The following is a 25730-nucleotide window of genomic DNA, read 5'->3' on the forward strand; positions in this document are numbered from 1 at the left end:
AAACTCCTGTTTTTAAAACCATCAAATTGGCCAGGCTTGGTGGCTCACGCCTGTAATCCCAGCACTTTGGGAGGCCAAGGTGGGTGGATCACAGCCCCCAACATGGGCAGGCTGTATTTTTTTGTACTTTTTATAAAAATACAAAAAATTAGCTGGGTGTGGTGGCGGGCACCTGTAATCCCAGCTACTCAGGAGGGTGAGGCAGGAGAATCGCTTGAACCTGGGAGGCAGAGGTTGCAGTGAGCTGAGATCGCACCACTGCATTCCAGAAAACAAACAAACAAACAAAAAAAAAAAACGGGAGTGTCCTTGCACAAGCTCCTCTCTCTTTGCCTGCTGCCATCCACGTAAGATGTGACTTGCTCCTCTTTGCCTTCTGCCAAGTAGTCCAATAAACCTCTTTTTTTGTAAATTGCCCCGACTTGGGTATATCTTTATGAGCAGCGTGAAAATGGACTAATACACTGGGCATGTTGGTGCATGCCTGTAATTCCAGCTCCTAGGGAGGCTGAGGCAGGAGAATTGCTTGAACCCAGGAGGCGGAGGTTGCAGTGAGCTGAGATCACGCCACTGCATTCCAGCCTGGGCAACAGAGTAAGACTCTGTCTCAAAAAAATAAAATAAATAAGCCGGGCACAGTGGCTCACGCCTGTAATCCCAGCACTTTGGGAGGCCGAGGTGGGTGGATCACAAGGTCAGGAGATCAAGACCATCCTGGCTAACATGGTGAAACCCCATCTCTACTAAAAAATACCAAAAAAATTAGGTGGGTGTGGTGGCGGGCATCTGTAGTCTCAGCTACTTGGGAGGCTGAGGCAGGAGAATGGTGTGAACCTGGGAGGTGGAGCTTGCAGTGAGCTGAGTTCGTGCCACTGCACTCCAGTGTGGGCGACAGAGCAAGACTCTATCTCAAAAAAAAAAGAAGAAAAGAAAAGAACAGAGAAGCAGAGAGAAGCCAGGCTAGCTGCCCCAGTAAAGACTCAGGCTCTCATGATCCCAGGCCACTTCCAGACTGAATCAGTTCTCAGCTGTGCCGCAAGTGATCCCTGCCCTATAGGGATCCGCACACATTACTCAGGAAACTTGTCTTCTTACTATCCAGTTTTGAGAGTTTTTATATATTCTGAATACAAAGTGGTTTTTAAAAATCATATGTATAGGCCGGGCGCGGTGGCTCAAGCCTGTAATCCCAGCACTTTGGGAGGCCGAGACGGGCGGATCATGAGGTCAGGAGATCGAGACCATCCTGGCTGACACGGTGAAACCCCGTCTCTACTAAAAAAATACGAAAACTTAGCCGGGCGAGGTGGCGGGCGCCTGTAGTCCCAGCTACTCGGGAGGCTGAGGCAGGAGAATGGCGTAAACCCGGGAGGTGGAGCTTGCAGTGAGCTGAGATCCGGCCACTGCATTCCAGCCTGGGCGACAGAGCAAGACTCCGTCTCAAAAAAAAAAATAAATAAATAAAAAATAAAAATAAATAAATAAATAAAAATCATATGTATGATTCACAAATGTTTTATCTAAGTCTATGTTTCTGTTTTTGTTTTTTTTGAGACAGAGTCTCCCTCTGTCTCAAAGAGGGAGGGAGATGGGGACCAAGAGACCCGGGGAGGGCTCCTGGGGCCAAGACCCAGGTCCCTGCCCTGCATATCCGCCAAGGGACTTCCTCAGAAGCTGCTGATGTCAGGCTTTGGCTTCCTGCTGCAGAATGAGGGGATGAACTTCAAAGGGAGGACACTCAGGCCTTGGAGGAAATGAGAGCTTGGCCGACAGGAGGGCCTGGACTCATGAAGACACATGGACACCCACAAGCACAAAGACATGGGTGTGTGACAAGGGACCAAGGGGCATGCAGATATGTATGCATGGTGCACACAGGCACTCTGGGCACAGCCCACTGGCACCGTCAACCGCTGTGTGGTGGCCTGCATCCCTTCAGGCAGGCCCTGTGGGGCAGGTTTCAGGGAGGAAGGAGGCTGAGTGGGCAGTCTGACGACGCGGCCACCACTGCTCCCTGGCACTGCATCTGTGTCCCAGGATCTAGGAGGCACTCTTCCATCACTGAGCCCCAAGATGACTGTCACACCTTGGTCTAAAGCAGGGGCCGGGCCTGAGCCCTGGCCCCTGCCCTGGAGGAGCACACAGAGCCCCCAGCTGGGGCATATCTGGTTTCTGGGGGCGGGGGCAGGGGCGATACCCAGAGGAGGAAGAAGGGATTCTGAGAGAGCCCGGCAGGCTCCAAGCCTCAGGCTGGAGCTGGGCTTGGGGCAGCAAGGAAGGACCAGGTGCGAGGGCAGAGCCATGCGGCCCGACCCCTGCAGCACGGACTGTACCTGCGTGTGGTCTCCCCCAGCTCCTGCCCATGCTTCTGGGTCAGTCTGGACTTTGCCACGTCTGACCAAAAGCCACCGCAAACCCACTCAAGCCAAAAGAGGAAGTGGCCATTAGGCACAACTGCTTAGACTGGGAGGCCAGGGACGCTCCAGGCGGGGCGAGGGAGGTGGCCGGGGGCGCTCCAGGCAGGGCAAGGGGGACACCCAGGGCTCCAGACAGGAGTCCTCAGGTGCCGCCTTTCCTCTGCCTGGCAGTGTGGGGTCTGTCCTCCTCAGAGTGGCCCGCCATAGTCCCCCTCCCCACTCCGAGTTTCCTGTCCCAAAGTTCTAAGGAAGTTTCCAGAACTATGTCTCACCATCTTGAGTCAGCCTCGGCTCAGTGTCCATCTCACAGGCCTGGAAGGGGCACGAGTCAGCGCTGTCCAGACCACAGGGCCTGAGTGTGGGGAGGGCTGCTGTCTTAGGTAGGCTGTGGAGGGTTGTTACCTTGAGGCAAGAGGGCTGCAGGGCAGAAAGTCACTTCAGGTGGCTGTTGTGGAAGGCCCAGGAGAGGCCTGAGAGAGGGATGGCCCACAAGGGTTGACCCTCCCGCCACCCAGGGGGCCCTTGTGCAGGGAACCCCTGCAACCGACAGGGAACCCCTGCAACCGACTGAGGCTGGCAGGCATGAGGTTTCCTGAAGGAGAAAGAGCTTGGTGGGGCCCAGTGTGGCTGGGGGGCGCTGGGACTCCATTCGGAAGCCAAAGGCACTGGGAAGGGCTTCCGCAGAGGAGGGTGCAGCAGGGGTTGCCAAGAACAGTCTGGATGGGGGCAGGGAACAGATAAGGTGGGTGGGGGAGTCAGCCGGGAGCCTGGAGCTGGCTCCAGCATAACGTGGGGGTCTCCAAGGCCCTGGAGAAAGTGGGGTGATGCAGCAGGGGGCACACCCACAGCTGGAGCTGACCCAGATGGACAGCTTGGGCTCTGCCACACGGGACTAGGCAAGGAAGCAGCACGAACAAGCAGGAAGTGGCGAGGCAGTTTCCAGCTGGCTTCTCTCCCCTGTCCAGACTTTGGTTTCCTCCCTGCCGGCCTGGCCTGGTTCCCTGGCTCTGTGTGGTATGGTCACACCCCCACGCACCCCCTCCACTGAGTTGGGGCGGGGAGAGCACTGAGGCTGCTCTTCCTTTCCTGGGCTGACCTCTGAGCAGCAGACGGGGCTGAGTGTTCCCCAGCTCGCCTCTACACACAGCCCGTGCCACCGCAGCCGACGGCACCATGAAGGACGAGGTAGCTCTACTGGCCACCGTCACCCTCCTGGGAGTCCTGCTGCAAGGTGGGCTGGCTCCTATCTAGGAAGAGGGTGGGCCTCAGATCCCTACAGCCTGCCCTCTGCCCCCTAGGTCCAGGTGGAGGGCAGAGGCAGGGACTCCAGCCCAGGCCCAAGCTGGAGGAGGGTGGGGACTTCCAGGGACCTGGGGGGGCACCTGGCTGTGAGAGCTGTAGGACTTGGGGGTGGCAAGGGTGCCAGAACAAATGGTGGGATAGCCATGGGCTTGGGGAAGCTGAGCCCTGCTCTTTCCAGCTGTCCCCTCTCTGGGCGTCCCAGCAAGCAGCCCCCAGTCCCTGGCCCTGCTTCAAAGGAAGCACCTCCATACTGGGACCATGTGGAGCAGGGCAGAGGTGGGACTCCTTCCTCCAGCCCCCTAAAAGGAGCCTGCTTAATGCCTTTCTCAGACTGGCCCTAAAGGACACATTCCTGGGCCAGATATCCTAGCTACTTAGAGACACCACTGCCCCACAGTGTGTGGGCTAGGATAAGGCACAGCCTGGGGAGGGGGCTCTGAAGAGGCTGAACAGACAGGCCAGCCTGACCTCCAGCTGCACCCACACTGAGCTGGATGGCCACCCTGTGACACCCGTCTGCAGGGTGCCCAGCACCAAAGGTGCCAGGGCTGCAGGACTCAAGGGGAGATGGTCAGACGGGAGGTCTCGGGAGGGACTGCACAGCCAGCACTGGCCTGTGTGTGGTCTCGCCTGGCCTCCCCTGACCGAAGGAAGGGCTCCTGCTCACAAAGAAACTTTGGGGCCAGCCCACCCTCTGCAACTACCCCAGCCCTGGGGTCCTGGGGTTAGGCTAGGAGAGTCCCAGCTGCAACCTCCTGGGAGCAGAAGAGAAGGTGTCTGTCAGATTTAGGCCTGGGACCAGAATGCAGGAACGGAGAAACAGGTTTGGAGCCACAGGGACCCAGGCTTTAGTGATCCTGGCCTGAGGCAGGGTCAGAGGGCCCTGCTGGTGGGCTCTGGTAGGTGGGTGACCAGGGACTGTTAGCTACAGGGCGTGCGCTTCCTTGCACCTGGCAGGATGCGGCCAGCTCTGCCCTCAGGCTCCCGAGGCACTTGCTGGCCAGGGACCTGAAAGCTGCATTTGCCTGTGTTTTGCGAGTGAAATGATTCAGAAACAAAGACTCAGGTGCTCTCTCTCTGAGCAGGTGTCCCTGTGCCTCAATCACCCACCCTCCCCCATACACTCACAGGTTGGGACAGGGCCTCTCTGCGCCCCAGGCTTCAGTCCTGCCCTCCCCGCTGAATGTCAGGGACACAGGGCAGGCCAGGGATGGGTCAGACGGGAGGTCTCCTCACTCAGGAGAGAGCAGGGAATTGTTCCGCCTTAGGGAAGAGAGGACACGGCCAAGTGAAGGATCCTTCCCACTCCCATCTCCGGGGCTTCGGGTGTCCAGACCTGACTCCTGCTCCCCCTCCTCCCCCAGCCTACTTCTCCCTGCAGGTGATCTCGGCGCGCAGGGCCTTCCGCGTGTCGCCGCCGCTCACCACCGGCCCACCGGAGTTCGAGCGCGTCTACCGAGCCCAGTGAGGCGCGGCGGGAGGGCGCGGGACGGGGAGCGAGCCCCGGGCGGGTCCGGGTCGCAGGACCAGCCCGGCCGGCGTGCTCATCCCACCCGCCCACCGCAGGGTGAACTGCAGCGAGTACTTCCCGCTATTCCTCGCCACGCTCTGGGTCGCCGGCATCTTCTTTCATGAAGGTCGGGGTGTGGGGCTGGGGCGCACGCGCTGGACCCCCTGGCGGCCGCGCAGCACGCTCACGAGGTCCGCGCACCTCTCGCAGGGGCGGCGGCGCTGTGCGGCCTGGTCTACCTGTTCGCGCGCCTCCGCTACTTCCAGGGCTACGCCCGCTCCGCGCAGCTCAGGTGAGGGCCGGGCGGGCAGCGGGGCCGGGGAAAGGTCGCGGGTGGGCGGGGTCCTGGGGAGCGGGGCCCAAGCTGGGGGCGGACGACGGGCCGGAGCCCAGCGCCTTTGGGAATTCGGCGGGCGAGCCCTGGCGGCGGCCGGAGGAAGTCCCCGCGGGGCCGGGGCCGGGGCCGGGGCTGGGGCGGGGAAGAAGCGGGGCCTTCTCGCGCCACCGCCCCGCTGACCGCCGCCCGCAGGCTGGCACCCCTGTACGCGAGCGCGCGCGCCCTCTGGCTGCTGGTGGCGCTGGCTGTGCTCGGCCTGCTCGCCCACTTCCTCCCGGCCGCGCTGCGCGCCGCGCTCCTCGGACGGCTGCGGACGTTGCTGCCGTGGGCCTGAGACCAAGGCCGCTGGGCCGGCGGAGCCGGGAACGAAGAGCCGGAGCCTCCAGCTGCCCCGGGAAGCGGCGCTCGCCTCCGCATCCTAGTCTCTATCATTAAAGTTCTCGTGACCGAGACCCGGGCTGCGTTTTCTGGGTCCGCGGGGGTGGTGCACCGCGGGCTACGGACCCTGGAGGGGCCCAGCCCAAGCCCGGGAAGCCCGGCGGGCTTCCTAGAGGCGGCGTGGGAGGGGCTGCGAAGGAATGGGACCTCCCCCTGGGGCGGGACTGGATCCGGTCTTCACCTCCCACCCCACTCCCTACTCAGCCTCCGGGTTACAAGGCCGCCCAGTCCTGCCGGGGTTCACCCAGCTAGCGCTCAGCGGTCTCCTCACCGGTCCCCCTCCTCAGGGGCCTCCCCTCTCCTGACTCTCAGCCACCCAGTCCCTCGTTCCCTGGCCTTCGCAGCTGACACTAGCCTGCAGGCGCGGGGCCCAGCACCTAGTTGTGCAGCTGCAGTGCCACCCACAGCCTGTGGATCTCTCCCCCCCGTGAGGGCAGGCGCCTTTTGGTCAGCACTGGATCCCCCTTGTTAACTGTAGGTGTTCAGGGCAGCCCTCCCAGGTCCGCAGAGCTGCAGGCACCATGGGAACATAGTGAGTCGGTGACAGGTGGTCTCAAGGAAATGTCCAGAAGGCTTGGGGATTCAGGGGAGGCCCACAAAACAAACAAGTGCCTTTTAGCCGAGTATGCAGGAGAAACGGAGAAAGGAGAGCTTGCCAAGCAGGGGCAACGGTGTGTGCAAAGGCCCTGAGGTGAGCGGGAGACCCTAACGTGCCAGAGGAGGGTGCCGGGAACCCAGGATGAGGACCAAGCTGAGACACACGGAGGGGAACAAGGAGGCTGGGAAACGCCTTCAGCTTGAGGAGCTAAGGGAAGGCCTCATGGCAGGCCTTGGACATGGGGGAGGCATTGGGGGACTTGCTGTGGGTATTGTGGTCCCACATTCTGAGCTGCTTTCACCAGTGAATTACTGCCTTTGCGGCCTGATCTTAGGAACGGGGGTGAGGTGGTGCCGAGGTGGCACTGCGCCTGCAGGCCAGGCTGGGTCCTTGACTTAGCAGGGCAAGCAAGGTCGCTGCTGATGCTGGGTGGGGAGGCCCAGTGCCGGGCTTAGTTGGCACGTTGGGGCACAGACCAGACAAATGAAGCCAGGCGCAGGGGCAGAGGGAGATGTCCAGGGCGTTCACATTGGAGGCACACACTTCATTAACCCTTTATTACAAGTCACGCTCTTATAGAAGTATATGTGGACTTACGTGAAAAAATCAAATGTATCCAAGAATAAAAAACACAGCACATAAAGTAGTATATGCATTCCAGTGTTCGCGCCAGAGACAGCGGGCGCCCAAGAAAAAGCTCTTCTAAAACGGCCTGACTGGGGCAGGCCGGGTGCGAACGGTTCCAGGCCTCAGGCACAGTGTGGGGGCCGCCTGCCTCCTCCGCGGCCCGGCGGGCGGGGGCAGCACCAGCTCCTAGGGCCTCCGGGCCAGCGGCGGACCCCAGGCTGGCCCAAGCCCGGCGCCAGGCAGAACCCTTCGGGCGGGGCCGTATCTGGCCCTCCGGGGACGGCAGTGACGACATCCCCAGAAACGTGGGCTTCAGGGCTGGCCACAGGGAGAAGCCCGCAGCTTAGTCGGCCTTTTTCAGGAAGATCTGGAAGAGCCAGACCCAGGGTCAGCAGGGCCTCTGAGCTCCGCCAGGGTCTCTCTGGCTACTCCCCGCGCCTGGCCTGGCCCTGTCCGGCCTCACCTCGCTCAGGATCACCCACACAGGGGAGTCCGTCTGGATGGAGAGGCGCAGCGCTTCCAGAGGGCCGAAGGCTGGGTCCACCTCTCCCTCTGCCACTCCCTTGTAGAAGGAGCCTGGGGGAGGGCAGCGCTGAGAGGGTGTCCCCGAACCCCAGCCCACACTCTCCCCCAGCCCCCTACCCACCAATCTGGAGGTAGCCGTCAGGGCTCCGAGGGTACCGGAGGGTGGCGGTGCGGCCCTCCTGCAGGGCCTCCTTGTCCGACTGAGGGTTCTAGGGGCAGAACCAAAGGCTGAAGCAGGTGGCTGCGGGAGGCCCGACCTCAATGCACACCACACCCTACCGCACTTACGTCGAAGGGCAGCACCTCCACAGACGTGTTGAAGAGCTTGTCCTCCGGGTGCTCGATGTTCCCACTGCGGAAGAAAAACCTGCGGCCAGGCAGGCCTGTGAGCTGTGCAGGGGCAGCGCTCCAGTACAGCACCCAGCGCCCAGCAGAGAAAGGCCAGGCCTGCACCGGGGGGCCCCCAGGCAGCTGTCAGGCTGTCCAAGGAGATCAGGGCCTTCCTCTGGGAGGATGGTGAGGTGAAACATGGCTGAGCTCCTAAGGGCTGCCTGACTGAGTCCTCACAAGGTAGCTACCGTTAGGAGGCCCACTTCAGATGAGGACACTGAGGAATGTGAGGTTAGTTTGCTGGTGGAGCCTACACCTGGGGGCCCCCCAGCCCCGCCCCCCATCGCAGACCCAGGTGCTGGCACTGACCGCTCCAGTCTCAGGGGCTGGAAGAAGCGGAAGCGGATGAAGTCGCCCGCGGCAGGGGTGAAGGCCCAGAAGAAGTCCTCGCGCAGGTAGGCTTTCTCCAGGGTGAAGTGCTGGTATGTCTTCAGGCTCGTGCTCACCTCTGCTGGCGGGTTCACATGCTCCTTCCGCAGCGCCTGCTTTCCGAAGTCCTTGTCCTGCAGCAGAGGAGGGACAGCGGTGATGGCATGGGCCCCGACCTGGACCGCGGCATGGGGAGAGCGTGCAGGGCAGCCCACCTTCAGTTTCTGGATCTTGCCAGCCAGCGAGGAGTGAGTGCCCACATGCTGGAAGAGGGACGGCTTGAAGCGGATCCGCAGGTTGGCCTTCTGCCGGTCACAGTGCTTCTGTGGAGGGCGGGTGACACCCCAGGACTCGGCTGAGCCCTCCTTCCTCCACACGGCCTCTCCTGGAGGCTACCAGGGCCCTCCCACAGTTGACAGTGCCCTCTCTTATGTGATCAGATGTAAGGACGGGGACAGTTTGTGCTGGAGGCCGCCTGCCCCTTGGCCCTGCCCCTGCCAGTCCCTCCAGCTCTTGCTCACCGCGTCCTTCTCGGGGTTGCAGACTTTCACCCACAGAATATGGTCCAAGAGCCAGTCAATGGGCTTGTCCCGGTAGAACATGAGGATGAACTCTACAATCAGGCTCAGGTCCAGCGACTTGAACATCTTGCCTGGTAGGAAGGGGGCCTGAGTGGGCAGTGCTGCTCCGCCGCACTTCCTTTCTCCCTGCAGGGTGCCCCCGAGAGTCCCACAGCAAACCCAGGGCAGGCTTCAGGCAGGTGTGAGCACAAGGGGGCAGACAGGTGGTGAGGCCAGATACGGCTGATGCACAGGCAATGGCAACAGGCCAGGCGGGGCTGCAGCACGCACACCAGGCAGGGCCCAACCTGGGCAAAGGCTCATAGCGGACTCAGCGTGGGACTGGGAGAGGATGGCAGAGGTGGGTGGGACTCAAAGGCACGGTCAGGTTAGGGGAGGGGCACACCAATGAAGCCCAGCTGGGAGAACTCCAGGATCATCCAGTCCTCTGAAGGCTGCTGCAGCGCGAAGTTCTTCATGGTGCTCAGGTAGTTGGGCTTGGCCACGATGTCATCCTCCAGCTGCAGGTTGAGCAGAGAGGGGCTGGGGCTCAGGAAGGGCACCCAGATGGACGAGACCCATAGCAGGGCAGGGCAGCGCAGGGCTTGGGGCTGACCTGCACGTAGTAGATGCCTTTGGACTGCGCGTACATCATGAGGAAGCAGTAATCGAGGTTCTGTTTGGTCCTCCACCTGTGGGCCAGGGCGGGGCCTCAGGAGCTCAGACCCCTCCACCTCCAGTGCGGCCCCACAGAGAAGCCGCTGGGTGGGCAGCTTCTGTCCCCCCACCCCCATGCACAGGTCCTCCCATGGAGAATTCAGGGCACTGCAGGGAACGCCCTGGAATCAGATACCAGTAGACGGGTTCTCAGCACAGGCGGGCAGGCTGCTGGGGGTATGGGGGAGTGCTAGTACCTGACTCTCTCCTTGGGGTCCCCAAAGGACTCTCGGAGGCGGGAGAAGTCAGGGTAGAAGTGGGGGGAGGGTGAGATGACCTCCAGGAGCCCAGAATGGATCTCCGTGGGGAACCTGGGGGACGGGAAGGCCCAGTCCGTACGCAGCCTCCAGGGGCTGAGGGGGGCCGAGCCCAGCAGACCCTGGCTCTTTCTTGAGGCTCACCCAGTGCCAGCCCCCCACCACCCCCTACACCCAGCCAAGTGAGGCAGCAGGCCTCCACAGGGGCTTGGCCTCTCCGCACACCCACCCCTCCCCCACCAGGTCCCTGCCTCCCCACAAGATAGGAAAGGCGCTACCTATGGGGAGGCAGGAACCTGCCAGCACAACACCCCGCAGAGAGCCCTCCTGCCACCAGCTCTCTGGGGCCACCAGTACTCACAAGGCCTTGATGTTCTCTGTCACTGCCGAAGTGTACTGTGAGTCGGTCTGTGGGTGAGACCAAGCACCCTCCCTTAGTGCTGCCGCTGCCCCAAAAGGCCTGGAAGGGCTTGGAGAAGGGGCATGGCTTCAGATGCCCCCCACGTGGAGGTAGCGAGCCTGCTGTGCTGAGAGCGGAGCAAGGGCACCCCCAGAGACAGCCCTTTCCCTTTGGGACTGGCACGGCCAAGGGCGGGGCGAGGGGTGTGCCTAGGGGTAGAGGGCTCCAGGAAGCCCCTTCTTTTCAACTTTCTATCTCGGAACATTTGCGAACGAAACTAGCAACTGAACTTCCCACAGCTTTCTCCTCCCGAATGGCTCCTGCTGTCAGTTCTATACCGCGGGGGCTCCTCTGAATGTCCCCCAATCCCGCGTCCTGGCTCACTTGCCTCAGCGATCAGCACCACGATGACCGAGTCCTCCTTCTCCTGCGGGCTCAGCTCGGAGATGAGCGAGTGCAGAGTGTCAGTCAGGTACGAGTGCACCTCGCGCCGCACGCTCGGGATGCCCATCACCACCGACACTATGGGGGACGGAGGCGCGACGCTGGGAAGGGCGCGGGGGGAACCCGCCCCCCCTACCCCGTGCTCCTCCCTGCCCACGCCCCTACCTCCCGTGCGGCCCTGGCCCACGCGCACCGCGGGCTGCAGACTGCTCTCCTTGGCCAGCAGGTGTGGCAGGTGGTGGAAGACGGTGGGCAGGTGCAGCACGTGCCGGTGTGAGCCGTTCCACGGCTTCAATCGGGGGTCCTCTGGGTGGGTCGTGAAGGATCGGGACTGAGACCAGGGAGCCTACAACCAGCCCACCCCCGCCTTTTCCCCCTCCCGCCCCAGACCTCACCTGTTAGGCGGCCCCAGGTGCGATTGCCGTCTCCGTCTCGCAGCGCCTGCCTTTCCGACACGGCCCTCTTGATCTCGTCCAGCACCAAGTTGAGCTCCTTGGAGCGCTTGAGGCTCTCCTGCTCAGCTGCGTGCAACCGATCGCGCAGCGCCAGGAACTCCCGCTGGTAAACGTCCACAACGTCGCCTGCAGGTGGTACGCAAGCCGTCACGAGGGGGCAGTCTAGAGCCGCCCTAGGGCCCCTTTAGTGCCAGCGCACACATCTGGGTGTCCATCTGTGCAACAGCTCATTTACATCTGTTCTCGTGCCTGCCACACGTGAGACAGCTGGGGTCACTCTGAAATTACACTGACACTAATGCTTGTGGGGAGAAAACCAGGGGAATTTGCCCTCTTCCCGGGGTTATTTTATTCTCTGAGGAGGCGTCTGAAGTGGGAATACAATTTCCAGACCTAGGTAGGTGGATCCTAAGCAAGGGCTGGAACAGCCTCAGACCGAAGCCGCTCTGTCCGTTGGCCGCCAAAGCCCACTCTTGCTTTTGGCAGCACATGCTCCTTCCAGGGCATGGGATACCCAAGGTCCTGGTGCTAGTTCTTCACTGTCCTCGTGGCAGTCGCTGGTTGCCCACCTTGCCCTGGATTGTTAGCCTCACAATGGCCCCGGGGGTGGCTGCTGCAGTTCCAGGAGCCCACCTCACTTCATTGCTCAAGGACAGTCAACAGCAGTGAGGGGACTAGCTCTGAATGCTCTGGTGCCTGTGTCTCTGGAGACCTGTGCTGTGCCTGGGGCACCCTGAAGGGTCCGCATGCCCCCCCAGGGGACCCATGTCAGAACCTCCAGCTGGGCCCAGGCATGAGGGCTATAGGCAGATGGGGCAGCACACAGGTAGGGCTGCCCGACAGTAGAGAGGCACCACCAGTCTGGCAGGGACCAGTGAGCAAGACTGAGATCAACAACCTCCTGGTGGCTGGGTGCCCACAGTCCCTGCGGAAGTACGCTCAAGGCCTCTGCCAGGCGAGCCTCTGAAAACCTATGTGGCCTGCAAGGCCTTATGTTTCCAAGTCTCCAAGTTTAAGACGCCTGACAGAACTCCCTCTGCCCACAGATAGCTCTTCCATTCCTTGATCCTTGGTGGGTTCACAGACCCCAGAGTTCCATGGGATGGCCTCACCCCGCCAGCGGCCCTGTGCATGATCAAGGTCATGATCAGGCAAAGTCCAGTCACCTCAGGACACACCCCTTTCCAAAGCAGAGGCAGGAGGTCGAAGTGCCAAGCGACCAGGGAATAGGAAGGGGTGGGCCTGGGCCTGGGCAGGAGGGAAAGGTGTAAGGAGCAGGGAGCCAAGTGGATCTTCCCTGAGGCATCTCTTACCCAAGAAGCTAGCCCCCGCCCTCCCACACCCTGCCTCTCTGGGGCTAAGGCTGAGGCCAAGTGGAGCCTCTGGACAGGCCCTGGCGGGAGGGAAGGGGGAGTCAGATTACCGGATCTGCCAGGCTCCACGCTGGGCTCAGGGGCTAGGTTACCCTGGAAACCTGACCCTTTGAATGCAGAGCTGGCTACCCCCAACACTCACCCATTGCTGGGCGACACCGAGGTGTAGGCAGCGGTTGCCCACAGGGATGGGACTGGAGGTGCAGAGGCCTACAGAGCCATCAGGAGTGGGTTCAGAGCCACCTGCACCTGCAGGTGTGCCTCCCTCCTGCCTAGATGCCAGTCCCCGCTTGCCTACTTACAGCCACTGCCCATCCCCGAGCCCCACCCTGGCTTTCTCTGTCCCACATGACTGCCTCAGATGGACAGGCTGGGTGGGCAGTGGTGGGTGACGCTGCCTCAATCACCCTGGAAACAGCCTGCTCCTTACCCTGGCTTCCTTCCTAGGGGCCTCCCCTCTCCCCCAGGTCCTGTTTACCAGGAGGTAAAGGGACCCACGGGCTCCCGCCTACACCAACCCTTCTGTCATTTCCCTTCACACTGCAGGCCCTGGCCCTGGGCAGCCTCCCCCGCCTGCCAGCTCCCCCACCCGCCTTGCCCTCAACTGTGGGTCGAACTCTGTGACTGCCTCCCCATGGGCCAGGCCCCATGCCAGGGCTCTGCCAAGCCATGCTGACACCCTATAACCTTCGGGAGCTGGGGAGGCAGCTCAGGTGAGGAGAGGGGCCAGCCTGGGAGCCCCTGCCATACCTTCCTGCCTCAGGGCCACATTGTTAAGAACAGCAGTAATGAGGCCTGGAGGCTGTGTAACCCTCCCTGGAGGCGAGTTATTAGGACACCCTGAGGCCCGCAAACCACAGTTCCCCCTGCTTCCCTCTTGGTTGGGAAAAGATTAAAGAGCCAAGCTGGGGCACAACCTTTGTGCCCTGTATTCAGGGAAAAGGGACAGGATCAGAGGAGCACAGGCAGGTATCAGGCCCGTTAATGGTCTGCTGTCACCATGCATGTGTGCGGCAGATGTCTGTCTCCTCTCCAGACCCTGCACCCTCCTAGGAGTCAAGGAGGGTGTCCATCATTGCTGAGGTCCAGGCCTGGGGAGGGGGACAGCCTGGAGGCTGGGAGAGCTGTGTGGCTGAGACCCTGGGCCGCCCCCAAGGGTCTGCCTCCCTGGGCAGATCCTCAGCAGGTGCTTGGCTGAAGGCCACAGTTTGAGTGCTGGCAGAGCTGCTCCACAGGCCAGATATGAAACTGGGCCCCAAACCCTTCTCCAGGGTCCATTTTGCATTAGTCTAAAGAGGCCGTCCTGGGCTTGACCTTGGGCTTCCAGGATGACGCCCGCACCTGCTGTCCTTCCTCTCTGGTTCCTGGACCCCCGCTGGCTGCAAAGTGGAGGCCAGGTTCCAATTTGGCCTCAGACTGGCTAAGCCTGGTTTCACCAGGGGCTTAAGACAGACTTTCTACATGTGACAATGAGATGGGTTCACATAATAGCCTGGATTCCTAGCTTCTCTTGAGGCCTCCAATGACCTGGTCCTACTGAGTCACCACAGAAACAGTGACAGCCCCTCAACAAGGCAGGCCTAGGTCACCCCCTACTCATGCCTCACAGGATCCTTAGGCTTCCCTCCCCTAGGGGCTGGGTCCTTGAATCTAAGTGCTCCTCTTCTTAGCTCTCCTGTTCCCCAGGCCCTCAAAGAGCCAGCCCCCTGGATGCTCCCCAGGCACAGTGGGTCCCACGGAGCCAGCGCCTCTCCCTCACTCTGCTGTCCCGGAGACTTGCTCCCTGTGGTAAGCCAGGCTTGCAGAGGTGGCTCCTGACATCAATCTGGGGGCATGTGGCTGCTGTGGGAGACACACACTGGCTGAGGACAAAGGGCAAGGGCTCATGGCTCTACCCACGACTGGAAGAGTGTGCCCCAGCCCTTCAGATAAGGCCCCACCTAGGCCTTCATGCCAGTCTGCTAGTCACCCTGCCAAGGACCCAGAATGTCCTTCCCCAGGTGACACACCCTACCTACAGATAATTCTGCCCCAGTCATGCCTGCCCTTGATAATATACGCCACCACCGGGGCCTCTGCCCCAGCCATCCCTCCCCTGTCCGGCAGTCTCCCCGCAGAGTCCCTGGAGCCCCAAGGCCAGCCCAGGCCTCTGCTCTGACAGAACAAGTGCGGCCGGCGGGCGCGCTGGCAGAGCTCGGTGAGGGTAGCTGAGGCTCGGAGGGTCCGGAAGGGTCCAGGTCCTCCCAGCCTCCTCAGCCTCTCTGGGGTGGCGCTCCGGGACAGGGAAACAGGGAAGCAGGTGGCAGGGAGGCCAAGGGGGCAGGTGGCCTCAGCCCGCTTAGGCCTCCAGCAGGCAGGCAGGCAGGAGGCCACTCTCCCGGAACCTCCAGGCTAGGGGAAGAGAACCAGGGCACTTACTGAGCCCCACCATACATGCAAGACCAGGTCAGGTGAGGGAGCAGAGGTCAGTCTGCACCTCATGCACCACAAAAGCTGACCTTGAGGGGCCAGCCAGGAAGCTCTCGGGGTGCGGGGGAGGGGCTGGGGCCGCACAGGAGCGCAGGGCAGCAGTGGCCAGGCTGGCTCAGGACGCCTCTCCCTCCCTCCCCAGCTCCCATAGGCCGGATGCTGCCCAGGCGTTCCGGGCGCCCGAAGTCGGCTTGAGACCAGGTTTGTCCAGGTGTCACGCCGGGGTCCTTGAGCCGGCACTTGGGAGCAGCGGGAGGCAGGGTCGGGGGAGGGCGGGTGGGGGGATGCCTGACCGCCTGCTTGGTGCCTCGCCTGTGCCCTCCGCACTTAGAAGCTGAAGGTCCTGCCCAAGTGGCTGTGGCTGGCGTTCCGGGATCTCTGTGACCTTGGGTCTGTGCCGAGACCCCCACGGGTCCCCAGCTCAGCTGCGCCCGCGGAGTCCGGTCCGGGGCACCCACGGGCGCGGCGAGTGCTGGGCGGGCAGGCACAGCCCGGGCCCGAGGAGGACGCCGCGGCTCCAGCAGCAAACAAGTGGGGAAGGGTGGGAGGGGCGTCCTCCGCGCCGCCCGGGCGGGGAAGGGGCGCCTGCGTCGGCTTCCGGCCGCCTCCCGCGGCCACCGCCGGGCCCGCTCCCGCCGCCGACGCCCAGGTGCGCCAGGTGCGGGCCGGGCCGGCCGTGCGGGGGTCGCGCTTACCTTTCTGGCCGCTGAGTGCCGCGTACCAGGACAGCGAGAGGAAGGCGCACAGGCAGAAGAGCAGCAGCGTCAGGAAGGTGCCATTGCGGAGCCTCATCTCCTCCGATGCGCGGCGGGCGCCCGCGGGGCCGAGGCTGCATGGCCCGGGGAACCGGGGCCGGGGCGCAGGGGTCGGAAGGCGGCGGCTGCAGGGGCCCCGGCCCCGGGGCGGGGAGGGGCGGGGGGCCCGGGGCCGGGCAGGGACCGGGCCGGGGAGCGCGCCTGCCGCTTCTCAGGGCGCAAGCTTTGTGCCCTGTACTCAGGGAAAAGGAACAGGCTCAGAGGAGCAGAGGCAGATATCAGGCTCACTGCAGGTATCAGGGGCGCGGGACACTGGCGGCCTCGCCTCCGCGGCAGGGCCGGGCCAGGCCGGGCTGGGCTGGGCTGGGCGGCGAGACCCGCGGCCCGGCCTGGATCTGGGGCCTGGATCTGGGGCCGCCGCGGAGTCGACGGCGCAGGGCGGGGCGGCCCGGATTTAAAGGGGCCGCAGCACCGCCGCCGCCAGCGCCGCGAGGGGCGGGGTGGGGGCCGGCGCCCGCGATCCCGACCGGCTCCCGCAGCCCCGCTTGGGCTCGTGCGAGTCGGCCTCAGGTAAGGCCGGAGTGGGAGTGCGGGTCGACCGCAGCCGGCGCGGGCGGCGGGGGCGGCGCTCCCGGGCCCAGGTACTCTTCTCGGCAACATCTCCTCCGCGCGCGGACCCCGACCCCACTCGCACGTTCTCTGGGCTGTTTCCCGAGCGTGAGGGGCTCTGGGTGGCGCGGGGGACTGGGCGCTTGGAGCCGGGAGCCACCGTTGCCTTCGGCGCCGCCCAGGGCGCTTTCCCGCTCTGGAGCTTCCTCTGGGGCGCGGGACTGAGACGCGCAGGGGCCCGGGAGGCGGGAACAATGGGCCGTTCTAGGGGGAATCAGGGCCAATGCTCGTGGGTGCAGAGGAATGACCAGCCCAGAAGCGGACCGGCTTCCCGGGACAGTGGCGGCCCAAGCGCGCCGCTTACGGGAGCAACGGGCCCTGCTCCCGGTGGTGCAGCGGCCACCTCGCCCCGCGCAGCCCAGCCGGTCTTGATAGGGGCCCACGCCTTCATTCGGATTTTTGTGGTTTTTTTTTTTTTGAGACAGAGTCTCGCTCTGTCGCCCAGGCTGGAGTGCAATGGCGCGATCTCGGCTCACTGCGATCTCAACCTCCGGAGTAGCCGGGATTACAGGCGCCCGGCTAATTTTTTTTCTTTTCTTTTTTTTTTTTTAAGACTTTGGGCAGCGCCTGGCCCGCTCCCAGCTTGGACCTCCCAGTCCTAGGGGCCCGGTTCCGGGTGGAGGCTGCAGGGACCTCTGCCCCGCCCGCTCGGGGGAGGCCTGAGGGGCTGGACTCAGACTGGGAGTGAATGCAGCTTTGTCTTCCTAGTCCAGCCCTGGCCCACACCTGGGGCTGGGTGGAATCGGGAGCTTCTACGGGTCTGGACAATTCTCCCACAGAGAGATTGATGCCAAGAAGTGGGTGGCCGAGCCAGAGGCTGAGGTGGGCTGGATCCTGAGGCCCAGTGTTAACGGACAGGGCTCCCCATTCAGTGCTCCTGGAACTTTCCGAACTAGAGACTGGGGCTTGTAGGCGCCTTCTAGAGGAAACTCGTGTTTTCACAGGTGTCTTCTATGTGTGGCAAAGGATAATGGCTTTTCACTTAGGCTGTGGCATAAAGGGCTTTAGAAATTGTTAATAAGTTACTTAACGTTAAAACTTAGTCACCCAGGCCCGGTGTGGTGGCTCATGTCTGTAATCCCAGCACTTTGAGAGGCTAAGGCGGGAGGATCATTTGAGCTCACCAGTTCGAGACCAACCTGGGCAACATAGTGACACCTCATCTCTATAAAATTAAAATTTTTTAAACAATTTTTTTTGGATTTTTTTTTTGTAATTTTAAAAATATTTATTTATTTATTTATTTATTTTTGAGACAGAGTCTTCCCTTGTCGCCCAGGCTGGAGTGCAGTGGCCTGATCTAGGCTGACTGCAAGCTCCGCCTCCCGGGTTCACGCCATTCGCTACAGGCGCCCGGCACCACACCCGGCTAATGTTTTGTATTTTTTAGTAGAGACGGGTTTCACCGTGTTAGCCAGGATGGTCTCTATCTCCTGACCTCATGATCCACCTGCTTCAGCCTCCCAAAGTGGTGGGATTACGGGCGTGAGCCACCACGCCCGGCCTTTTTTGTTTTGTTTTTAAAGATGGAGTCTCGCTCTGTTGCCCAGGCTGGAGTGCAGTGGCACAATCTCGACTCACTGCAACTTCTGCCTCCCAGGTTCAAGGAATTCTCCTGCCTCATCCTCCTAAGTAGCTGGGATTACAGGCGCGCCCCACCACACCCAGCTAATTTTTTTGTATTTTTAGTAGAGGTGGGGTTTCACCATGTTGGTCAGTCTGGTCTCAAACTCTTGACCTCGTGATCCACCCACATTGGCCTCCCAAAGTACTGGGATTACAGGCATGAGCCACCGTGCCTGGCCTTTTTTTTTTTTTTGAAACGGAATCTTGCTCCGTGGCCCAGGCTGGAGTGCAGTCAGGCAATCTTGGCTCACTGCAACCTCCGCCTCCTGAGTTCAAGCGATTCTCCTGCCTCACCTGCCTGAGTAGCTGGGATTACAGGCATGTGCCACCATGCCCAGCTAATTTTTGTGTTTTTAGCAGAGACAGGCTTTCACCATGTTGGTCAGACTGGTCTCGAACTCCTGACCTCAGGTGATCCGCCTGCCTCAGCCTCCCAAAGTGCTGGGATTACAGGTGTGAGCCACCAGGGGCGCCCAACCTAATTTTTGCATTTTTAGTAGAGATGGGGTTTCACCATGTTGGCCAGGTTGGTCTCCAACTCCTGACCTCAGGTGATCCGCCTGCCTCGGCCTCCCAGAGTGCTGGGATTACAGGCGTGAGCCAGCGTGCCGGGCCAACAATTTTTTTAAATTTTAATTTTAATTTATTTTTATTTTTTATTATACTTTAAGTTCTAGGGTACATGTGCACAACATGCAGGTTTGTTATGTATGTATACATGTGCCATGTTGGTGTGCTGCACCCATTAACTCATCATTTACATTAGGTGTATCTCCTAATGCTATCCCTCCCCACTTCCCCCACCCCACAACAGGCCCTGGTGTGTGATGTTCCCCTTCCTGTGTCCAAGTGTTCTCATTGTTCAACTCCCACCTAAGAGTGAGAACATGTGGTGTTTGGTTTTCTGTCGTTATGATAGTTTGCTCAGAATGACCTTTTCCAGCTTCATCTATGTCCCTACAAAGGGCATGAACTCATCCTTTTTTATGGCTGCATAGTATTCCACAGTGTATATGTGCCACATTTTCTTAATCCAGTCTATCACTGATGGACATTAGGGTTGGTTCCAAGTCTTTGCTATTGTGAATAGTGCCGCAATAAACATATGTGTGCATGTGTCTTTATAGCAGCATGATTTATAATCCCTTGGGTATATACCCAGTAATGGGATGACTGGGTCAAATGGTATTTCTAGTTCTAGATCATTGAGGAATCGCCACACCATCTTCCACAATGGTTGAACTAGTTTACAGTCCCACTGACAGTGTAAAAGTGTTCCTATTTCTCCTTATCCTCTCCAGAACCTGTTGTTTCCTGACTTTTTAATGATAGCCATTCGAACTGGTGTGAGATGGTATCTCATTGTAGTTTTGATTTGCATTTCTCTGATGGCCAGTGATGATGAACATTTTTTCATATGTCTGCGGGCCAACAATTTTTTTTTTTTTTTTTTTTTGAGATGGAGGCTTGCTCTGTCACCCAGGCTGGAGCCCAGTGGCGCTATCTCGCCTCCTGCAAGCTCCGCCTCCCAGGTTCACGCCATTCTCCTGCCTCAGCCTTCTGAGTAGCTGTGACTACAGGCCCCGCCACCATGCCCGGCTAATTTTTTATATTTTTAGTAGAGAGGGGGTTTCACCGTGGTCTCTATCTCCTGACCTCGTGATCGCCCCGCCTCGGCGTCCCAAAGTGCTGGGATTACAAGCGTGAGCCACTGCACTTGGCCAGGCCAACAATTTTTTTAAGGAAAAAAAAAAAAAGTGAGTCAGCTGGGCACTGTGGCCTACACCTGTAATCCAAGTGAGACAGCCAAGTATAAAGGGGTCCCGGAGAAACTCCCACCTGCCGAAGCACTGAAAGAACTGGGTGGAGCCACAGAAGCTCCCACTCTTTGCTGGGGAGGAGCTTGGCCTCTTCTGTTCTGGGTGGAATCTGGGGTTCTGTCTGTGAGGCGAGAGACCAGCTAGCGGCACTCTCTCAGAGTCCCTGTTTCCCCTTTTTTCCCTCTTGCCCAATAAATTACATTTTTCTCACCCTTCAAAGGGTCTGCGAGATTAATCTCTGATAGCCACGGGACAAGAACCTGGCTTTTAGCTGAACTAAGGAGAAAGTCCTACAACAGTTTGGCGTGCAACATGGGGCTTGAGAAAGGGTGAGTGAGATGCAAACCAAGAAATTTCTTTCCTCTCTCTCTTTTTTTTTTTTTTTGAGACGGAATCTGGCTCTTTCGCCCAGGCTGGAGTACAGTAGCGCAATCTCGGCTCACTGCAAGCTCCACCTCCCGGGTTCACTCCATTCTCCTGCCTCAGCCTCCTGAGTAGCTGGGACTACAGATACCCGCGGCCACGCCTGGCTAATTTTTTTTCAGTTTTAGTAGAGACAGGGTTTTTACTGTGTTAGCCAGGATGGTCTCGATCTCCTGACCCCTCAGTGGGATCTCCACCTGGGGCTTGCCTCCCAAAGTGCTGCTGGGATTACAGGTGTGAGCCACCACGCCCGGCCTTTTTCCTCTCTTTCTAAGCCTATTTATGTTCGGACTTCTGAGGGGGAGGATATGGGAAACTGTGACCCCACCCCCGTTGTTCCCGGGGGTCGGGAAGGCGGCTTGGTCTCTGCATGCCTTTTCCTTCCTTCTGACAGATAAGAAGCATGGGTTCTTCCACCCAGGCTGGAGTGCAGTGGCTCCACTTCCGCCACTGCAACCTCCTCCGCCTCCCGGGTTCGGAAGGAACCTCCTGTCTCAGCCTCCTCCCAAGTAGTTGGGATAACAGGTGTGGGACCACCGCCTTGCTAATTTTTGTATTTTTAGTAGAGATGGGTTTCACCATGCTGGCCAGGCTGGTCTCTAACTCCTGAACTCAGGTGACCCTCGCCTTTCGGCCTCCCAGAGTGCTGGGATTACAGTATATCCAGCCCCCAGGCATTTTGAAATCTTTTTTCTTTCTTTCCCACCGGTCAGTGAAGTTGATTTTTTTTTTTTTTTTTTTTTTTTTTTTTTGAGATGGGGTCTTCCTTAAATGCTGCCCAGGCTGGAGACGCTATCTCGGCTCACTGCAAGCTCCACCTCCTGGGTTCACGCCATTCTCCTGCCTCAGCCTCCCGAGTAGCTAGGGACTACAGGCTCTCACCACCACCAGTTCATTTTTTTTGTATTTTTAGTGGGAGACAAGAAAGTTTCACCTGTTAGCTGTGATGGTCTGGATTCTCTGATCTTGCAGATCGGCCTCGGCCTCCCAAGTGCTGGGATTACAGGCATGAGCCACCGCACCCTACCCACCCCCACCCCCTGCCTTATTTTTTGAGACAGAGTCTCATGCCCAGGCTGGAGTGCAGGGCCCGATCTTGGCTCACTGCAAGCTCCACCTCCGGAAGTTCGTTTATTCTCCTGCCTCCCAGCCTCCCAGTAGCTGGGAATTGCATACCGCTGCCACGCCTCTCGCTAAATTTTTGTATTTTAGTGGAGATGGGGTTTCACCATGTTGGCCAGGATGGTGTCAAGCTCCTGATGTCGTGATCCGCCCACCTCAGCCTCCCAAAGTGTTGGGATTACAGGTGTGAGCCACCGCGCCCCCTGCCAAAAGTTGACTTTTAAGGGAGTTTTTTTTTTTCCATTTGGAAGGTGTTTTGCTGGGCTGGAAAATGGGGATCACCGTTTATATTTTCTGTGGAGTTTTAATTGTGAAAAAGGATTTATGAGTTTGGTCTTAAGCTGTAGCCAATCTGGTGTGCTTTGTGTGTCTTTCTGTGTGGTCCCTAGTAAACTTTGCTGCAGGCCTCCATCTTGTTTTATGTCCTTGGGGACATGGCCTGTAACCCTGTGGCAAGGCATGGCTTAGCCTCCCGGGTCTCAGAGTTCATTCTGGCTTCCCAGCTGAGTTTTTTCTGGTTTGGTATCTGCATGACCTTTTGCTATTTGTTGATTCCCCTCCCCTCCATGAACCATGTTGGAGTTTCCTTTTTCCGAGCCTTTAGTAAAGTTTGAAAGCCAGGAATACTGGCCATTTGGCCTGGGTAAAGTCGGGTAATAAATTTTAAAAGGACCGTATTAAAGAGTGCTATCGTTAAAAGTCAACTTAATTAAAAGCAGATATTCAAGCTCTAATAACCTCGGACTCCTTCGGAAAAACAGGAGGTGCCAGAGACCCTGTTTTGCGACAAACCTGTTTTCTTCATAGAACCCCAGGGATTAAAAGCACCCAGAGGCCAATGATCCAAATAAAAGATTGGCAAACAAAGGATCTTCTGCGGACTGGCTTTTATTCTGCCTGTGTAACTGTGTATGTGTTGTGTGTGTAATGTCTATAAAAAGAGCTCTAATTAGTTGGCCTAAAGGAAGTCAAGAACTTGGATCAAAATTTTTTTTTTTTTTTTGAGATGTAGTCTCACTCTGTTGCCCAGGCTGGAGTGCAGTGGCACGATCTCAGCTCACTGCAACCTCTACCTCCCAGGTTCAAGTGATTCTCCTACCTCTGCCTCCCAAATAGCTGGGACTACAGGCGCACACTACCATGCCCGGCTAATTTGTTTTCATTTTTTATTTTTATGTATTTATTTATTTTTGAGACAGAGTCTTGCACTGTTGCCCCAGGCTGGAGTACAATGGCATGATCTCAGCTCACTGCAACCTCCGCCTCCTGTGTTCAAGTGATTCTCCTGCCTCTGCCTCCCCAGGAGCTGATATTACAGGCGCCCGCCACTACACCCAGCTGATTTTTGTATTTTTAGTAGAGACAGGGGTTTCACCATGATGGCCAGGCTGGTCTCGAACCCCTGACCTCATGATCTGCCCACCTCGGCCTCCCAAAGTGCTGTGATTACAGGCATGAGCAACCATGCCTGGCCTAATTTTTGCATTTTTAGTAGAGACAGGGCTTCACCATGTTGGCCAGGCTGGCCTCGAACTCCTGACCTCAGGTAATCCACCCACCTTGGCCTCCCAAAGTGCTGGGATTACAGGCATGAGCCACCGTGCCCAGCCAGATCAAATATTTTTTAAAGGGAAGACTTTTCAATTCACATGACTCTAATCTTTAAGAAATAAAAATAGCCTTAAAGATTATTGGCAAAAAGTGGATGTCATCAAAATATAAATAGGTGGACTAATAAATTATGCAGGTTAGACTGGACACCGTGGCTCACACATGTAATCCCAGCACTTCGGGAGGCCGAGGCGGGCAGATCACAAGGTTAGGAGTTCGAGACCAGCCTGGCCAACATGGTGAAACTGTGTCTCTACTAAAAATACAAAAATTAGCTGGGCGTGATGGCGGGCGCCTGTAGTCCCAGCTTCTCAGGAGGCTGAGACAGGAAAATCTCTTGAACCCGGGAAGCAGAGGTTGCAGTGAGCCAAGATCGCCACACTGCACTCTAGCCTGGGCGACAGAGCAAGACTCAGTCTCAAAAAATATAAAACATAAAAATAATAAAATAATTATTCAGGTTAGGTACTAGCTTGCTAAATGTTTGAAGGTTATGAACTGCCTTTTGGGTTTTGAGAACTATTTGACTTGCTGCTTCCCAGTTGGTGGCCTGGGGACACATGGAACTAACCACATCCTTAATTATGCTGGAAGGAGTCAAACCTTGGCTGCACCTAGCATTTAATAAAACAATTTACCAGGTTTTGGCCAGGCTTGGTGGCTCGCGCCTGTAATCCCAGCACTTTGGGAGGCCGAGGCGGGCAGATCACTTGAGGCCAGGAGTTCAAGACCAGCCTGGCCAACATGGAGAAGTCCCCATCTCTACTGAAAACACAAAAATTAGCCAGACATGGTGGTGCACACTTGTAATCATAGCTACTTGGGAGGCTGCGGCAGGATAATTGCTTGAACCTAGGAGGCAGAAGTTGTAGTGAACCAAGATCGTGCCACTTCACTCCAGCCTGGAGGACAGAGTGAAACTCTGACTCAAAAAAAAAAAAAAAAACCTTACCAGTTTTTTGTTTGTTTGTTTATTTTTATTTTTTGTTTTCGAGAGGACATCTCGCTCTGTCGCCAAGGCTGGAGTGCAGTGGCACAATCTCGGCTCCCTGTAACCTCTGCCTCCCAGGTTCAAGCAATTCTCCTGTCTCAGCCTCCTAAGTAGCTGGGATTATAGGCAAGTGCCACCACACCTGACTAATTTTGTGTTTTTAGTAGAGATGGGGTTTCACCATGTTGGCCCGGCTGGTCTTGAACTCCTGACCTTGTGATCCACCCACCTCAGCCTCCCAGTCTGCTGGGATTACAGGCATGAGCCACTGCTCCTGGCCCAGGTTTTACATTAAAGTTAAAATTACTAAGAGTGGCTGGATGCAGTCACTCATGCCTGTAATCCCAGCACTTTGGGAGACTGAGGCGGGCAGGTCACTTGAGGTCAGCAGTTTGAGACCAGCCTGGCCAAAATGATGAAACCCGTCTCTACTAAAAATACAAAAATTAGCCGGGCTTTGTGGTGCATACCTGTAGTCCCAGCCACTTGGGAGGCAGAGGCAAGACAATCACCCGAATCCGGAGGTGGAAGTTGTGAGCCGGAACTGCTGTGCACTCCAACCCTGGGCAACAGAACAGATTTTTAAAATGCTAGGAGTTATCATTTAATATAGTGAAACTACTGAAAATAGATATACATGTGAGACGTGTAAGACCAATAATATGCATTTTTATTAAATATAAAAAGCATAATGGCAACCTTACTGATGGCTCATATATAATCTAGCACTGGGAGGTAGAGGCAGGCGGATCATGAAGTCAGCAGATCAGACCATCCCACAAATAACGGTGAAACCCACGTCTCTACTAACTCTAAAAATGTGGCCTTGGTGGCTGAGCCCCTGTAATCCCCTTCTCTGGGAGGCTGAGGCAGGAGAATAGCCCAGACTTGGGCGGAGCTTGCAGTGAGTGGGGAGATAAGCACCACTGCACTGTAACAAAAAGGCAAGACAAGACCTCTCTGACTTGGAACCTCTCGGTTTGTACCCAGGCAGACGCCAGCAATACGTAACTTCCTGGAAGGATATACTTTGTGTGTCAAGCTCAACTTGTAGATCCAATAAAGGCCCCTTGGGGGTAAAAAACTGGCCTCATACCCTCATCTACACAGTCCCTGTATATGGTTCCTGACCTGTGGTCAGTAAAGAATGTCACTTTCTAACAGGCCCAGGAGCCCCAAGTTTATCTTGGGTCTTTAAGAGGAGAGGATCACCCAACTCACAGGTATTTAAGGATACAAACCCATGGCTGGACTCAGTTTTAAAAGGTCTTATCTGAGATTCCTTGTGGAACAGAGTTCCATCAAAGCCAACCTAAAAGGCCTCTGTAGAAATAGTTATTCTTGTTCATATGACTCAACCAGCAATCTCTGGCTGTAGCTCAGAAAGAACAAAAGGGATAGTTAATGTGAAAATCTGGATCAGTATTCTAGTTCTTTTTTTTTTTTTTTTTTGAGACGTAGAGTCTCGCCATTTCTCTCACCCAGGCTGGAGGCAGGGTCGGATCTCAGCTCACTGCAAGCTCCG

General features: G+C 58.0%; 3 protein-coding genes across 4 annotated transcripts; 2 read left to right on the forward strand and 1 right to left on the reverse strand.

The window, feature by feature from the left end:
* Positions 1-1558: 1558 nt before the first annotated feature.
* LOC103885646 lies at positions 1559-2473 on the forward strand. The gene is given in 5 exon segments (XM_009209703.4): positions 1559-1932; positions 1935-1986; positions 1988-2033; positions 2035-2325; positions 2327-2473. Coding segments are annotated over 5 exon segments (639 nt in total). The 5' UTR covers positions 1559-1754; the 3' UTR covers positions 2399-2473.
* Positions 2474-3197: 724 nt separating this feature from the next.
* Positions 3198-6018, forward strand: LTC4S (leukotriene C4 synthase). Its single transcript, XM_003900631.5, has 5 exons — positions 3198-3648; positions 5084-5183; positions 5286-5356; positions 5440-5521; positions 5759-6018. Exons 1-5 carry the CDS (start codon positions 3591-3593, stop codon positions 5898-5900), a joined length of 453 nt encoding a protein of 150 aa, XP_003900680.2. The 5' UTR covers positions 3198-3590; the 3' UTR covers positions 5901-6018.
* Positions 6019-7143: 1125 nt separating this feature from the next.
* MGAT4B (alpha-1,3-mannosyl-glycoprotein 4-beta-N-acetylglucosaminyltransferase B) lies at positions 7144-16199 on the reverse strand. Of its 2 annotated transcripts, none has more exons than XM_003900625.5 (15): positions 15884-16085; positions 11287-11472; positions 11057-11197; positions 10836-10969; positions 10409-10455; positions 9988-10101; positions 9690-9765; positions 9480-9594; positions 9035-9165; positions 8729-8836; positions 8454-8647; positions 8043-8121; positions 7876-7963; positions 7693-7805; positions 7144-7596 (listed from the first exon to the last, which is right to left on the reverse strand). In XM_003900625.5, exons 1-15 carry the CDS (start codon positions 15978-15980, stop codon positions 7573-7575), a joined length of 1647 nt encoding a protein of 548 aa, XP_003900674.1. In that variant the 5' UTR covers positions 15981-16085; the 3' UTR covers positions 7144-7572. The 2 variants fall into 2 exon arrangements, with proteins under 2 accessions (XP_003900674.1, XP_009207972.1); XM_009209708.4 differs by having other exon boundaries at positions 7145-7596; positions 8729-8833; positions 15884-16199.
* Between the last annotated feature and the right edge of the window lie 9531 nt (positions 16200-25730).

Source organism: Papio anubis, chromosome 5 (genome assembly GCF_008728515.1).
Source record: "Papio anubis isolate 15944 chromosome 5, Panubis1.0, whole genome shotgun sequence".
In the NCBI taxonomy this organism is placed as follows: domain Eukaryota; kingdom Metazoa; phylum Chordata; class Mammalia; order Primates; family Cercopithecidae; genus Papio; species Papio anubis.